Source organism: Ascaphus truei, chromosome 6 (assembly GCF_040206685.1).
Source record: "Ascaphus truei isolate aAscTru1 chromosome 6, aAscTru1.hap1, whole genome shotgun sequence".
Taxonomy (NCBI): Eukaryota; Metazoa; Chordata; class Amphibia; order Anura; family Ascaphidae; genus Ascaphus; species Ascaphus truei.
In genome coordinates, this window is record NC_134488.1 from 107965291 (window position 1) to 107982157 (window position 16867).

General features: G+C 42.4%; 2 protein-coding genes across 4 annotated transcripts in view; one reads left to right on the forward strand and one right to left on the reverse strand.

Moving 5' to 3' along the window:
• Window positions 1–15473, reverse strand: part of AP2A1 (adaptor related protein complex 2 subunit alpha 1) — a 31974-nt gene extending 16501 nt beyond the window's left edge. For 2 of the 3 annotated variants that reach the window (XM_075605683.1, XM_075605682.1), the window contains exons 1-13: window positions 15184–15472; window positions 9671–9739; window positions 8119–8261; window positions 6878–7071; window positions 6386–6515; window positions 5249–5350; window positions 5037–5145; window positions 4713–4863; window positions 4155–4323; window positions 2775–2912; window positions 1672–1854; window positions 1481–1578; window positions 516–747 (exon numbers count right to left, since the gene is read on the reverse strand). In XM_075605683.1, the coding sequence (XP_075461798.1) occupies window positions 516–747; window positions 1481–1578; window positions 1672–1854; window positions 2775–2912; window positions 4155–4323; window positions 4713–4863; window positions 5037–5145; window positions 5249–5350; window positions 6386–6515; window positions 6878–7071; window positions 8119–8261; window positions 9671–9739; window positions 15184–15250 (1785 nt within the window). In that variant the 5' untranslated portion in view covers window positions 15251–15472. Of the gene's footprint in view, window positions 1–515; window positions 748–1480; window positions 1579–1671; window positions 1855–2774; window positions 2913–4154; window positions 4324–4712; window positions 4864–5036; window positions 5146–5248; window positions 5351–6385; window positions 6516–6877; window positions 7072–8118; window positions 8262–9670; window positions 9740–15183 lie in introns of all 3 variants that reach the window. The other variant, XM_075605685.1, reaches the window with a different exon arrangement.
• A 208-nt stretch (window positions 15474–15681) lies between these two features.
• The window catches only part of TSKS (testis specific serine kinase substrate), a 76610-nt gene continuing 75424 nt past the window's right edge, over window positions 15682–16867 (forward strand). Inside the window, exon 1 of the mRNA XM_075605686.1 lies at window positions 15682–15751. The gene's annotated coding sequence lies outside the window, so the exon portion shown is untranslated. The remainder of the gene's footprint in view (window positions 15752–16867) is intronic.

The following is a 16867-nucleotide window of genomic DNA, read 5'->3' on the forward strand; positions in this document are numbered from 1 at the left end:
AAAAAAAAAAAACTTAGAAGTGTTTTGGATTTTGGTAAAACAAGACATCAGTCACCTAGATTTAATCCCTAAATAGTTCACTGCCATTATTTATTTATAAAATGTTTTACCAGGAAGTAATACATTGAGAGTTACCTCTCGTTTTCAAGTATGTCCTGGGCATAGAGTTATAATGACAAATAATACATGGTTACAAATACATAGTTACATTAGTACAACTTTGTACAAAAAGGGACTACCCATTAGGATCTGCTCTGTGATTGTTACAGTTCGAAATTATTCTAATTAATAAAATGCCAGATTTTGTGTTATTATGAGTCTTTTTCACAATACACAACTAGAGTCAAAATTAAAAAGGAAGACAGGAGTCTGAAAACTGATCCTGTACAAAATATACGCAGTTGTACACCAAAAGTCACCCATGATTATTGAGTGATTTATCTGACCTTTTATACTAGGCAAATGCATTTACTAAAAATGTACACCACCACAAAAACACACATGGGGGCACTTACAAGGACATCAGTGCTGGCGATGGAGCTCAGTTTGAGATACTCTACAGCCCTCTGCTGCAGCTCCACGTCGGCATTTCTGATCTGGCTGTCAGAGCGAAGTACATCTTGGATAGTGGGTTTTGTCTCCGGGAAGAGGTTGATGAATTTGATATAGGTGGAGAGCAGGAGGGCTCGGGTAGAGACGCTACACAGATGGAACTTGGAGTGCAGTAGGTTGAACTGCACCAGGGGGCTTTAGGGAAAAGGAATAAATACAGTCATCATAACACAAACTCGGAACCCTAAAACATGCCCAAAGCATGGAAATTATTGGCTAAACAAACAGTTTAGGGGGAATTAGCTGAAGAATAGTTTTTATTTTAAATTACTATCTGAATGGCTCCCTGGAAGCAATGGGACAGTCACTGCTAGTTTTGTCCACAATGCATAACGAATTTGACCAAAGTAGTATAAATTTGCTTCATTTTATGATACAGAACTTGAATCTAAGCAGGGCCGGCTGGGGGTATAGCATGGCCTGGTAAAGTGTGCACACGGGGCCTCTTACCGCCTTCAGAGCCAACATCTCCTCCTGCTACACGCGACACCTTGACGTATCAATGTAACATCACGTGCTGATGTCACATGACACATGGCCTCTTACCCACCCTCTCATCACGTGATGTCGTATCGTCAAGGCACCACCGCGTGGTAGCAGGAGTAGATGCGCTCTCCCCCCCAGCTCAACCCCGTTAACCACAGTTTAAATGTTAACTTAACCACAACATTTAAACTGGCATTATAGAAGTTGGGCCGGGGAAGAGCGCAGGGCCTCTGTAGGTGCAGGGTCATGTGCATTCGCACCGATGGAACTGCCATCAAGTCGGCCCTGCGACATAGAAACATGTGACAGAAGCAGTTTCAATTGTCATTGTAATGTAGGGCACAGATATTTTAGATTTTGAAAGACATTGTGTCTGTCATACCTTGACCTAGGGTCTCCTGCAATTAGGTTACCAAACTCGCCTAGGATGTAGCCTCCCACCTTCACCATGTTCTCATGGCAAGCTGGGGCTTGCAGGGCCTGTAAGGTATAAAAAACAGAGAAATTGTAGGTCAGACAATGGTAAAGATGTTCAGTCAGTTTTGAGAGGGGAGCACCCTTCACGTTTTTTACCTCAAAGACGGTCTTTGCAGCATAGCCTTGCACATCGTCCCGGTTGATGACGATCTGGATGACACGGTACCAGACCTCTTCGCTGACGTAATCTCCAGCAATGCGGATTAGGTTCAGAATAGTATCCACGTACCAACTGTAATCCACAGCGTATTTTTCTGCCAAGATGGCTACCTTTAGCACCTGGTATATAAAAAAAAAGCCACATACAATTAAGTCACATATAACAAATAACACACCTAAATGGATAATAACTCCCAATAGGGCTAATATAGATACGGTGCAGGGAGAGAAGGAGTCCCCACCAACTCAAAAAAATATCTAGCAAAAATGATCAAACAAAGTCCAATCTGGAGTTTCAAAAGAGAAAGTACACCAGCACAAATGATGATGCTCTGGTGTTCCCCACATGTCTGGCTGTATGCTGCATACATCATTTGTGCTGGTGTACTTTCTCTTTTGAAACTCCAGATTGGACTTTGTTTGATCATTTTTGCCATAACATTTTTTGATCTGACTGAGGGAAGTACTACATGTTCTGCATGTAGGAATGAGCCAGAAGGGTTTATTACCCCGAAACATTAATGTTGCCCCCCTTGACACTTTTGTGAATATTATTGTTATTTTTTCTTATTTTCCCCTATTCGTTTGTCCTTCCTGTTCACACTATGTTTGTTTGCTCTGTTATCTGTATGCTTACATTTTACAGCATTTCACTTTTATTCTCATATTTATGAGTAAAATATACTCTTTTTAAGTATTTCTAACTTAAGTATTTTTGAGTGCTGGGTTGCTATTTGTTTCAATACATACAATTAAGTGATAAGATGGTGAAATGATCCTTCAAAAACTAGTTTCAGAATATTTGCGCATTCTTTAATCTCTTGTGGATGCGGAGACTTAAATAATCAAACAAAAAACTTTTATTTCCCAATAACATAGTATGCAGAGAACAATTTAGGTTCATCTTGTAGAAAACTCCTGGGGTAAGTTGTCCAATAGGATTTCCCTTGTTCATCAACAGCATTGAGATGCTCACAGAAGCACTTGTCTTCACTGGAGATTTGGAGCAGCAACCATTACCAATAAGAAAGGGAACTTACTATTTCCTCGCGAATAGAGTAGTCTGCTGTTTCCAGGTAGCTCAACATTTCAGACACGATCTGTTTAGCGTTGGTACGATCGCACATGGCATAAAGGAGATCTGCAGCTCGCTGTCGGACACTGACATCTCTCTCAGTCTATAGGATAAGATATAATAAGATCGATGCAAAAAACAAGAGCAGCAGTTTGTATTGTATGTCTTTATTTATATAGCGCCATTAATGTACATAGCGCTGCACAGTAGTAATACATGTGGTAATCAAATAAATAACAGATAATATAAATAACAGATCATGGTAATAACTGCTTTAGACATAAAAAGTAACATTTCGGAAGAGGAGTCCCTGCCCCGAGGAGCTTACAGTCTAATTGGTAGGTAGGTAGAACGTACAGAGACAGTAGGAGGGAGTTCTGGTAAGTGCGTCTGCAGGGGACCAAGCTTTATGTATCGTGTTCAGAATATCCACAGTGCTATTCATATGCTTCTTTAAGCAAGTGTGTCTTAAGGTGGGTCTTAAAGGTGGATAGAGAGGGTGCTAGTCGGGTACTGAGGGGAAGGGCATTCCAGAGGTGTGGGGCAGTCAGTGAGAAAGGTTTTAAGGCGGGAGAGGGCTTTAGATACAAAGGGGGTAGAAAGAAGACATCCTTGAGAAGAACGCAAGAGTCTGGATGGTGCATAACGAGAAATTAGGGATGAGATGTAAGGAGGGGCAGAGGAGTGTAAAGCTTTAAAAGTGAGGAGAAGAATGGAGTGTGAGATGCGGGATTTGATCGGAAGCCAGGAGAGGGAATTCATGAGGGGAGATGCTGAGACAGATCTAGGAAAGAGTAGAGTGATTCTGGCAGCAGCGTTTAGGATAGATTGTAGTTTGGCTATTTCTCTTAAAAAGTTGCAGGGACTTTCAAATTAATTAAGTTGCAGTCTGTTCTAACACCAAACATGTTCCCTTAACGTTACGTAACAGACTTCTGATGTGGGAGAACCATTTCAACAGTTGTGTTTAACCATAGGCAAGTCACTTTGGCCCCATGTGAATAGCCTCCCAAATGAGGTGTTATCGGGCTAATACGGTAAAGGAATTCAAACATGATTGGGATAGATATAAGGCTATCCAACGTATGAAAGAAAGCCGAGGATCAAATAGTGCTAAAAATATAGATCATCCTTTCGGTGCAGAGTTCATTGTGGCCGCTCTGCATAAAAATATTACTTTCAATTATCATTCTAACTATAAAAAAAAATACTGGCTTGCACTCCTACTAAAGCCACTGCAAATATGAAAGACTCAATGAGGTAGGTACATATTTATGAAGAAGGTATAGTATTAGTTTGTCATACACAGCTGATGGCTAATGTAAAACGCAGCAAACTGACTCACCTTCAGTGCATTGATGACTGTTTCAATGTGAGTTTTCACAGCCTCGTGAGAGAATTCGGAGCTGGCCAGCGTGCACATACTTTCCAAGGCCAAGTATCGCAGATTGGTCTCCCGGTGCTGAAGGAACTGGCCAAGCTGGTTGCAGGCTCTCACCAGCAGGTTGGGTTCACTGGCGGGAGGGGAAAAAAAGGATGAGCAAGTGCAGTGTTAATGGACTACACCAAAACTAAAACAGTTAAATACATTTTCCAGGAAACAAGCTACTCTAGAGATATTTATCATAGTGGAGGACAATTTGGGGGTTATTCCTTACACTGAAATAGTGCCCATTATCTCCCTGTTTCTGTTGTTTAACATAGAATATTCAAATATTTAAAAAAAAACGGAAAACTTCCGTCCTTCCATAAGAAATTATTCACGGCACATTTTCTAAATAGGAATGATTTGCTTAAGTCAGACAGTATACTTTTAATTACTATAATGAGTAAAAATGTTGTGTAGTGTAAAGGAGGTGAGTGGTCTTGACCTGCATCCACATGCAACATGTCCTTTCCTCACCTGTCATAGTGGATAATGAGGCTGATAGCCTCAAACAGTATAGCGTTCTTGGCATTGGAATGTTGCACCTTCTTGGACTTTGGAGGCTCTTGCGCTTTGTTTAAGATGGTCTCCAGGCACTCCACCAGACGCCCCTTCACAGCAGCATCCTCTGATAAAAAAAAAAAATATATCACTTGTGAGCACATTCACATGTCTTAGACAGGTCTGCAACCCTGCCTTTCAACCATTATCACCCACCATAACTTAAAATGTAATATATATATATATATATATAATATATATATACACACACATACTACATACTGGACTGTGGGACTTTACCTGGTGGAGGATAGCATTGAAGAAGGCGCAGGAGCTTTACAGAGAGCCAGGGAGCTGGCACAAAGTAATATGTGTAATCCTGCAGATCTGTTGAGGCTGAAGAGACAATCTGTGAAGATTAAGTGGACAAGTAGGTTAGCCAGTAATACAAGAGAATCTATAAATGCTCAATTCATTTCTAAATGTTTTAAATATATAAAAAGATAACGTACCCTGCTGAGCCTGGAGACTGCCAAAGAGACACAGGTTTTGAAGTCATCCGGGTTTTTCCTGCAGAGGCAGGTTATGAGACTAACAGCAGCTGTCACCACTCCCTGTCACAAAATAAGAACATTTCAAATCTCTATGAAACATGGAATACCATCAGAAGGGGAGGCGGCTACAGAAAGTCAAATCTTCATTCAAGAACATGAATGCAACACAATAATGAATGTAACATTAGGAAAACCTTTGCACAAAATCAATATTATTTCATTGGGTTCCTTCCCATTCTGGCAATAAACTAATACGTATAAACAAGGGGATGGGGAGTACCCTCGCTCAGCTTATGTGCAGGTGCAGAATTGCAGGTGGAGCGGTGCACTGCTGGGTCAAAGAGAATTAGATTCAAACCAAAAAGGTCCCAGACTGAATTGCACTCAGGATCCCCAAGTGAAAACTGATTAGAGAAATAAAAATATAGTTTTAATAGTTTCAAGAATAAAATAAATGCTCCTAAATAACGACGATTCGTGTCGGTACACCAACAGACAACTCTGCCACAAAAACCTGCTATATTATATTATAGGATCTTATGTTATTACATCCTTCCGTCCTAAAATCCTAACAATATAGCAGGTTTTTATGGCAGAGTTGTCTGTTGTGTACCGACCCGAATCGTCGTTATTTAGGAACATTTATTGTGTTCTGGAAACTATTAAGACTATATTTTTATTTCTCTAATCAGTTTTCACTTAGGGAGCCTGAGTGCAATTCAGTCTGGGACCTTTTTCTCTTGGTTTGTGTGATAAAATAATACACAGACTAATGTAAAGCCGCACCACATGGAAAAACATGGAAATACAACCAAAAGTTTAATATTCCTACAACTTTCAGTTGTGGGATAGACTAGTAGTTCACAAAAAGTAGGTTGACATCCAGCATAACAAAGACTGATGTTGTGCTAAGTAGTTCTCAGGTATGAAACTGGCTATTACAAATTGTCAAGAGCTGCTTCATATTGCAAATCTTTAAAATGATTCCTACAGGCTGAATCTGTGCTCGCCAGAAAAGGAAATAAACTAGACACACACACCATAGACTGAAACCAAGGGCCTACTCTAATGCATGGATCTGTTTAAAGAACATACCATGTGCTGGTCATTAAGGAGGTGAACCACCCTTGATGTCCATTCACCCATGGGCACAAGGTCCGGCGAGGTCTTGTACAGTCTCAATAGACACAGTGCAGCACTCTGCTTCACGCTGTCCATGGTGTCCCTGTTAAGGAAGTAAGAGAGATAATCAAATTGATGCGAACACACACAGTGGCAGATCGTAGCAGAGAATGACAATGTGTAGCGTTAATAATACAGACTACAATTTTATAGGTAAAGAGTCTGCCTTACATATAAAAACTATAGATATTATCTTGATGTGATTCAAAAGAAAAAATAATGAGTAACGTGCAAACTTCCTTTGCAGCAAATGACAGGGACTACAAATGGCGATATTTAATGCTAGCAGAAGATGAAGTTAAGAGTAGAATTAATGATCACAGACTTTGATAACAGAGACATCCTTCAAGATCAGTGGATAAAAGGACATTCTTCAAACTTAGAAGGAATCCATGAAGCTCTTACCCCGCAACCAGAATCCTGGGGATCTCGGAAGCAAAGGCTTCTGCCATTTCCCTACTGCCTACATTTGCGATGCAATGCAGAGCCAGGCACATGAAGGTGGGGTTGCGGCTGGCAAGGTCATTCTTGATAGCATTGTTAATAAGGCGAATCAGTTCACTGTTGGAATTCACCAGCACCGAGATGAAAAGGTAGCCCTGTGTCAGGAGAGAACAATTCTGTATCGCAAAGAACGAGGAAAAGCTGCTTTCCAGTTGTTTAGCTAGCAACAATAACTCTTCAAATCACTGGTCTCACATAGTTATGTATAAAGTTCTGTTAGAAGAAGATTTTCATACAGTTTCAGGTAGTTACATCACATATTACATTACCAATTAATTCTCACGACTTCATTTATAACTATAGGTTGTGATTCATGGAGAGAAAGAGAACAAGGTTGTGAGTCTATTACTCACAGTTTCAGTCAATAATGCTGTGAATAAAATGTTCATCTAACATTGTGTGTGCAGGATGGGAACCAGCTGAACCTTGTTATTTTCTGCTCTGGAAATTCCTGTATCATAATGACTGAGCCACCTGTGCTGAAGCAGGGATATCCTTAAAACCTGACCAGTTGGTGGCCCTTGAGGACTGGAGTTGGCCACACCTGGTCTACAGGTAACCAATTCTGTTTACCCTTTACTACTTACCAAGTCCTTACAATATTTTTGGGTTAAATTTCCTCTAAAATGGAAGCTCGTGGCTATGCCAAGGTATCATGAGCTTCATGATCTAAAGCAGTCAGAAAAAAGAACACCGGATGTAGTATTCTGTGCTGTGAGCTATTTATTTTTCTATTTGTTCCTTGTGACCTTGATGTCTTCTAGAGTCTCTGCTAGGACTTGGGACCCATACAGAAAGAGGTAATAATCAAAGAGCGACTTATTACAATGTTGAGGTGGCTTAGTCGTGTTTTAGCTAAAATAGAACAAATGCTATTTCAATAGTTATTAAACTTGACTACTTTAGTGAACACCAAAGAGCAAAGGTATGTGAAGTAAAATACACCATGGCTTGTGTTCAATGTACCTGGCTTTCACCAGGATTATAAAATTATTACTAGCAGCAATTATGTATATGTACATACATTTTCTAAATATTGCAATCAATACAATCCATGTAGGAAACTGGGCCGGGTATCCAAGTGTTGAGAAACGTATGCCACATATAAAAGGTTGTGCTTGATCTGGAGGCTCATTACTTACAATCTGCTTCTCTGTGTACTTGTTGGAGCTCAGTAGGTTCACAGCTTCCATGTGCCCAAAGTCGATATCATGCCCCAGCAGGAAGATGAAGAGGAGTTTACAGACATACTTCTTTTTACTGTAGCCATCCAATGCTTTATCTCCTAATTATACCAAATGATGAGGACATCAGGATTGTCATTAGGTCCATACAACAAAGCCTCAATTACCGACTCCCACAAAAGTCACACTGTGATCTTTGATTTTATGTTAACTTTCTACTTTTTGCTTTGCACAATCTGCTCAAGTAAATTAATTATTCATACTTTTGGATAAGGCAGATAGTGTGAGGAGTAGGCTTGTCGGACTGCCTTAAAGTAATACAACACGTACAAATTAAATGATATCTAGCAGTAACTGAATTGTGCTTCTTAAGAGCTATTGGGTGAATGCCACCAATGCTGCATGTTTTAATTACTTTTATGAGGCAGCGGCATCACTTAGTCAGTAATATTAATGTTAATACAGAGTTTATGTGGTCTCATCACTCTTATGATGAGACAAACAATGCGCTCTATAGCTCTACTTTCTGCTTATTATACAAAAGCTGGGTGTCTGTCCTGTTGAAAAGGGCTTACATTTTGTTTAGAGAATTGGGGAAGCTTTCAATTTAGTCATTTGGACAGTCTCTTTTTTCAAGTTAAGCCTGTATTCTTTTATTAAATAGACCACATTCCATAATCACAATATCAGTTGTATCCCTTACTTCCCTGATTTAGATTATTCTTGTATCAGTATTCTTCCCCCTTCCCCCCAATATTCTGTACTAATAAGTGTACATGTCCAGCATTTATTTAAAGTCTCCAACTACTTGCTAGATCAAAAATCTGGATATTGTCTTGCAGGCCCTTTGGTATGACCGCACACAAATAAACAGGAGGATTTCCTCTGAAGAAGTTACAGTAGGTGCGCTCTGAGGAGGTTTGGCAGTTCCTAGTCTCCATTAAGCGAACTTCAGCATATATTATACATTGAGCTGTACACAGCCACATCCAACTCTCTCTAGAGCACAGGACAGCTTGTACTATTTTCTACAAGATTTCCTCTGAAGCGCAATAGAGATTGAAGGAATACAGATGGGGGGGCCAACTCCAGTCCTTAAGGGCCACCAACAAGTCAGATTTTCAGGATATCCCTGCTTCAGCACAGGTGGCTACAGCACAAATTGAGCCACCTGTGCTGAAGTAGTGATATCCTTAATACCCGACCTGTTGGTGGCCCTTGAGGACTGGAGTTGGCCACTCCTGGAATATACTAATGCACAGGATTTTACATCCCTACACGCTTAATCTTTTAGAATGAGGCATCTTTATTGGGGAGGGGGAAAATACTATTACCAAGACATCCAAGAAAGAAATGAGAAGTATTTTTCAAAGACAATGTTTTATTCCTTCTTGAAATTATTCTCAAGAATCATGACCCGGTAACACATAAGAACAAAGAGAAAACACACAAGAGGGACAGAGATTGAAATGAAAAATGAACAGAGAAGAGTATATATGGCGATACGCACCCTTGAACTTTGATCTAATATTGGCCAACTCCTTGTTGATTCTTTTAATTTCAGCTTCTTTACTTTTACCTGAATAAGGAAAAACCAAAAAATATATAATGAAACACTCATCAGGTCACTTTAACTGTGGGTTGGGGAGCTATTGTATGATATTAAATGGAATCCTCACAAACAGCCTTTAAAGCAGCAATCCCTTTCAGAAGCATATAGGAAGGATTTTTTTTTTTTAAATAGGGTGGGGCACTAGGGGTCCCAAACCCCCAACCACCACTATTTTCAGCTCTGGAATGAAATTAACATCCAAAAAAAAGACGGCTCTTTCATTTGTTTGAAGGGAACAGAGATGCACATTAATTTAATTTAATTTAAAAGGCTAAAAATACTAATCATTATCAAATCAGCCATTAAGAGATGTGCATCTGGTTTTACTCAACATTGTAAATACAATACATGACAACACAATACATTATGCTAGAAGAAACGGGGGTTTTTTTACGATACAGAGCATGGACCCCCTAGCACTACATCTAAAAAAGGAAGTGGGACGAGCCATTTGAAATATATTTCTTGGGCTTCAATTCAGTCAGCTCACCTATTATTGCTATTTTTTATCAAACACAATTATTTGCATACAGCACCCAGCCACATAAAATGTGCTACTATAGCGGGAGGTCTACCGGAAAATTTGGACTGGTGATTAACCGTAAAATGACGGTAACCAATGGCATTTAGTTTGCAATAGGCCGGCCATTCATCAGAATGAATAACTAAACCAGATTCGCATTCCCACTTAATGATGGGGATAAAAGTATTTCTGTTGCGCCGTTGTACTAAAACGATACTACTCCAGCTCAAGCAGAGCGCCATATAGTGTAGACCGCACCCACGCTCTAGTAGCACCCAATAAGGTTTCATTGTACAGGCAAAACACTGCATCTACACATCTCACAGGTTTCCAAAAACTGTTAGTCTCTCAAATACCAAACAGCATCTAAATTGAACCCGGGGAACTTGTGAGTACGGATAAAAGGTGCCCAGGCCACGCGTTACGGATAAAAGGTGCCCAGGCCACGCGTTATTGGTAAAAAGTGCGCAGGCCGTGCGTTACGGGTAATGCTTTTCTGAACTTGGAGATTACGGAGGAGGGATACATAAGGGAAGTACTGCGTTAATAGGCCACAAGAAAGGACATGAGGTCCTGAAACGTTGCCCCCCTTCTTATAATTATTGCTTCTTTTTCAATCAGCCACTTTTTTGCACACCTTTTTGCATGATATAGGGTATTAGCTAATGTGTATCCTATTCACTCACTACTATAGATATATAGAGATATAGATCAATTCAAATATCTTTTATGTGTGTTAGTGATTTATTGTCACTTTGTATTTCCGTGTAATTGTTTGTTACCTTTCATAACTGTAACAGTAGTTTTTTTCCCCCTTATATGCGTTTTTCTACTGATATATAAAAATGTCATTATAGATAGTGCTTTGTCAATAATTTTCTTGTTTGTGTGCGGGTCAAATTTATTTAAATAAAAGAAAATAAGTGTTTAGTTGAATAGGCTACAAACAATTTCTAGCAGAAATGGAGACCATTGTGACAGTGAGGGGGTAACCAGGCTCACTAATAAAGGTTAAGCCCACTTGGTTGCCCCTGAACTGTGTTTTGGGAGCTTAGAGTGTTAGCTCTTGGACTGGTGTATTGCGCACATGTTGCCTTGCAGTGTGTAAGGGATACAGGATAGTGTAAAGGAAGCAGGTTAGCTTACACTATCTCAAATACACCAAAAGGCTGTAACATATTTTAACAGAAGCATGTATAGAAGTATATTTTATTAAGCAGCAGTGTTTTAAGAAAATATGTTTTACTTTATACATGTAACATAAGGCAGGGTCTTTTCATCTCGGGATCAAAGGAGAACTCCTGGCCACACTAGGTTTTGGTGCCAGGTCGTCTCATAGATCAACGTAACACTTGTGCCATAAGTGTGAGCAGCCAGATGGGCAGGATAGCTAAGTTAAGTGCTAGCATCCTGAGATGAAGGCAAGCTATCCTGGCCAGTTGTCACCTACCCCAGACTTTCGGGCATTGAGCCTGTGGGGGGCTTAGAATAGTAAGTGAGCAAGATGGCGATCTGCGCACATGCCCTCTTACTTTTCTGAAGCCATAGGTGCCAGTTTTCACAAACCTGGCCAAGTGTGTAATTGGTCAGCGATGACATTCCCACGCTGGGGGTTGGTGGACAAGCGGTGGGACTGCCTGTCCCAAAGTGTATAAGATAGCTAGTCACCATCCCAGAGGTGTGATGTAATGTGTATGCCAAGCTATGAGTAAGTCATCTAAGATTCTGAGAGGCTAAGGCCCCGCTCACACAGCACGCTACACGACGTGCGCTTAGGTGCATGCGTGCGTTCGTCGCAGATGCCTAGCGGGCAATGGTAGTGTTCAGTATTGAAACTACCATTGGCTGCAAAGTACGGTGTCGACGCTGCTGCAGTCGCAGGTGTCTTTCCAATCTGTGGTCTCCGGCTGCAGCAGCATGACGTCAATTTCAGCAGCCAATCAATGCCCAGACGTTTTACATTGATTGGCTGCTGAATTGACCAGACTCGGCAGTGGGGACGGGGAACCCCCCCTCAGTATATGATCCCCTCTGTGCAGTGGGTTTTAGGGCAGATCAGTGCTGGGGGGCGGGTGGTATGAACCTCGGTAAATTAAACTATAATAAATAAATAAAATAAAACTACCTTCAGGGCGCTTCGGGGACACGGACACGGACACGGACACGGACACACACACACACACACACACACGACAGGCCCGCAACACACACTTCCTGGATGTCGAATCATTCCGTCTGCTGGGGATGATCACACATCGCCCAGCAGATGGAGGCGCGCACATGCGGACACAAGCCCGCAGCGTCGCAAAGCCCCCTGTGTGAACGCGGCCTTAGTGTCCAGTTACAAGTCTTCAGCAGGAAGAGGCTACTTGAAGGAAAAGCTGCCTGGATTATTTTGCTGTTTCTTTTGCAACGGTTACTAGGGTAAGCTTGGTCATAAGCCCCTACAACTAGGAAAAGTAGTTTGTGTTACCCCAGATTTCCAAAGTAAGTGTATTTTTAGTGTAAATTGTGTTGCAGTGTGTGTTTGTCTTTTCCTGAAATAAATTATAATTTATTTTACCTCCTTGTTTTGCTCAATCATATGATCCCGATATAAATGTGTTGCTAAACCTGGTCTCCTGTGACAACCATTAGGAACAAATAAGTAATTACCAAACACAAATAAAAATGTAAAACCCACTTCACAAGGCAGAAACCAAAGGTGTAATTAATGATCTAGTTACAGGGAAATACTGTAGATTTGTGCATACCATGAATGCGCTCACACTGCGTGGCACTGAATTTGCTTCCTAACCCCTTCAGCGCCCTGAGGTACGTTATGCGTCAATAAAAGTGCCAGGGCACCGTACGTCATTGCTCTACGCTAATTTTTTAGGGACTGAACGCAATCGGAGCGTGTCCCCTCCCTGTCACATCTGGCCTGATAACTGAAACTAAAAAAGCATCACATGATCACTACAACGAGTGGTCACGTGATGCAGACGTGTCGGAGGTGGCATGACTCTGGGTCACTGAAAGGGTTAAGTATACTCCATAGAAGGCAGAGAAATGGCAGCCTTTATCACATTACACAGTATTATAGAGTCTCTAACATCACATGCATACAGGAAAAGTGACTGGTACCCACTGATAGGCACTGACAGGTTATAACATACATTTCCAAAAGCATAATCATTTCATATCCCACACGTCTAGAAGAAACAGCCTTTCCTACACGCAGTGACAGCATCTCTCCTCTCAAACATACAGTGATAGTCTCTCCCTCATATACCCACACATTGTGATAGCCTCCTACTCAGTTGTGGCTTCCTATGGTATGGCCATTTAAATCCCCTTTAAGAACCAGGAAGTAATACCTGCAATGTCACAGTTACTTATGAACGGTTGGGTCCCCAGAGCTAGTTACTATTTCACTTAACGACAAGTTTTGGAAGCTAACGCAATGTTCTGCTAACTTAATGCATCACACATACAGTGACAGTTACACACAAAGTGACAGCCCCCCCACATGCACAGTAACAGACCCTTCCCCACACACAGTCACACACACAGTGACAACTCCCCCCCCCCCCCTCCACATTACACACACAGTGAGAACACACACACACACAGTGGCAGCCCCTCCACAAAATGACAAGCCACCCATCACACATATATAAACACACAGTGACAGTGCTCCCCTACAAATATGCAGAGTGACAGCTCCTGACCCACCGAAATTTATATATATATATATTAATTACTGTATGCTCATTTGCATGTCTTAGACAGGTCTGCAACCCCACCTTTCACCATTATCACCCAGCACTTCCACTGCAGCAAGGGAGATTTTTTTTTTTTTTTTTTTTTTTAATATATATATATATATATATATATATATATATATATATATATATATATATACATATACATATATATATGCAAATGAACATACAGTAATATTTACAGTTGCTTTATGCTTTACTGTGGAGGGTTTTTGTCACTTTTTTTACCCACCATAACCTTAATGACAGTGGTGATTACCTAGTCTAGTCTCAAACCTGCTAGCCATTAAGACCAGCCTCACACTGATGATACCCATCAAGGTTGAAACATGTATGTGAGTAGGTCTAATGGCTTTGCATCTCATCCCAGCCTCTGTTTAAAAGCTGTGTTTAAAACAGCATGCATTGGCTTGAGGATTGGCTTGTGTAATATGAGCTTGAGACAAAAGGTGGCACTGAGTGCTCATTTGCATGTCATTTCCCAGAATCCCTTGCTGCAGTGGAAGCGCTGTATGCTGGGTGACAATGGGGAAAGACAGGGTTGCAGACCTGTCTAAGACATGCAAATGAACATACAGTAATATTTACAGTTGCTATATATATATATATATATACACACACACACACAGTGACAGTCCCAACACATGCGCAGTGACAGACCCCCACCGTGCACACACATGGTGACAGCCCCCACTGCGCGCAAGCGCAGTGAGAGACCCCTACCGCACACACACAGTGAGACCCACCCTGACACCCCCTCACACACATAACAGCTTCCCCGCCCTATACACACAGTGACAGCCCACACCCCACACACATTGACAGCCCATCCATATAGTGACAGCTCCCACCCCCCCACCCCCACAGTGACAGCCCCAACACACACACGGTATACACCCCCCCCACCGCACACACATAGTGAGGGCCCATACTCCCCCTCCCCACCACACACACACACACACACACACACACACACACACACACATATATATATATACAGCTCCCCTACAACACGCACACAGACCGGCAGGGCGGAGGCTCCCTGTGATCCCCGTCAGACCCCAGCCTCGGGATCACAAGACTACTCTCCTGGCGGGAGCATATCGCGATTAGATACGTACAGTTCCTTATGTCAGAGATAAACACGGCCAGCCCCCGCATCCCGTCGCCTTTAGATACGGCCGGCATCTTTCCCGCTGTGTGCGGTCCCTCCCCGCCCCGCAGCCGAGCTAATTAGGTTGGGCGGCGGCAACGGGTGATGCTGGCAACAACGGCAGGGTCGCGAGACCGCGGGAGCTCGAGACCCCGCGAGAAGCAGATTTTAAAAAAACGGCTGAGTGCGCTAGACAGAAAAGAGACAGCGAGAGAGACTGAGAGCCAGAGGCACAGCAGGAAATCCGTCGCGCGCACCGCTCTGCTCTCCGCTACTCCGATTGGACCGCAGCAGGAAGAGCGCGGCGCTGATTGGACGAGCTGTCCTATCCATCAACGAGTAGGGAGAGGGAGGAGGTCAGCAGGGGGTGTGATGGGGAAATGACGTTGCCTTTCCAACTGAAAACGTAGCGTACGCTGTTCCAGGCTTCGCTCACGCAGAGCTCCTATTGGCTGGTCAGTAGACACTGATAGGGCAGACCATTTCCCGGTAGGAGGGGTTACAACAACGTCCCCGCCCTCGTGTGTTCCCTGCAGGTAACGGTTCTCCCCCTTGTGCTCCCATTGGAGTATTCCAGTTGCAATTCCCTGACTGCGCTGCACTCAGTGACGTCATTGCAGTGAGGGGAATCAGTGCTTCCCCAGACTTAGAGCTCAGTGATTCCCCGGGCTTACAGCTCAGTGCTTCCCCAGACTTAGAGCTCAGTGATTCCCCGGTCTTAGAGCTCAGTGATTCCCCGGGCTTAGAGCTCAGTGATTCCCCGGGCTTAGATCTCAGTGATTCCCCGGTCTTACAGCTCAGTGATTCCCCGGTCTTAGAGCTCAGTGATTCCCCGGGTTTACAGCTCAGTGCTTCCCCAGACTTAGAGCTCAGTGATTCCCCGGGCTTAGAGCTCAGTGATTCCCCAGGCTAGGCTGGGGCCATGGTGCTGTGGGAAAGCGGGTTCTTTCCCTGGCCATGCTAGACGCGCCGTGGGGGCGTTCCTAGTGACGTCACGGAGTGCTCACGTGACCTGTCTGTCGAATGAGAACTCAGTGACGTTGCCGTCACTATAAGCGCAGCCAGAAAGCAGTGGCACTGTGCTTAAAAGCAAGAGGAAACAAGAGGCCAACTAGTTTGAAAAGGATGATGGCATACTGTATATTCCAGATACCTCTGAAAGCGGAGCCATTATATTAGGTTTTGGCACACTTCCCCAGCTTTGCAAGATATTTCCAAGACTTTTCTGTTTGGGATAATTTGTTGTCAATATTCCCAGCAATTTAGCTGCAAACTGTAACAATAGATAATGTTACCTTAGCAATATAAGAATCCATTGTAGCTGCTGAGTTACACTGACTGAAGGATTGATTGGAACTGAAAGTCAGGCATTTAGTGAACCCTGGGAAAGCAGGATCTTTGCTGATCGATCACGTGGGGAAAAAATCGATGGTCGGTTTAGGTAATTATTTTTCGACTAAGGCTGCATATATTATATATATTAAAGTGCCGCTTACAGTGCCTTTTAAAACAAATTATTTGCCTCTGTATTTACCAGGGAGTAATCAATTGCAAAAAATAGTGCCACAGAAGGAAGCAACAACTTCTATATTAGCGAACAATTGGTTAACTCGGGAAGAAGTGACCCTCAACCCTCTCGAATAATGCATCTG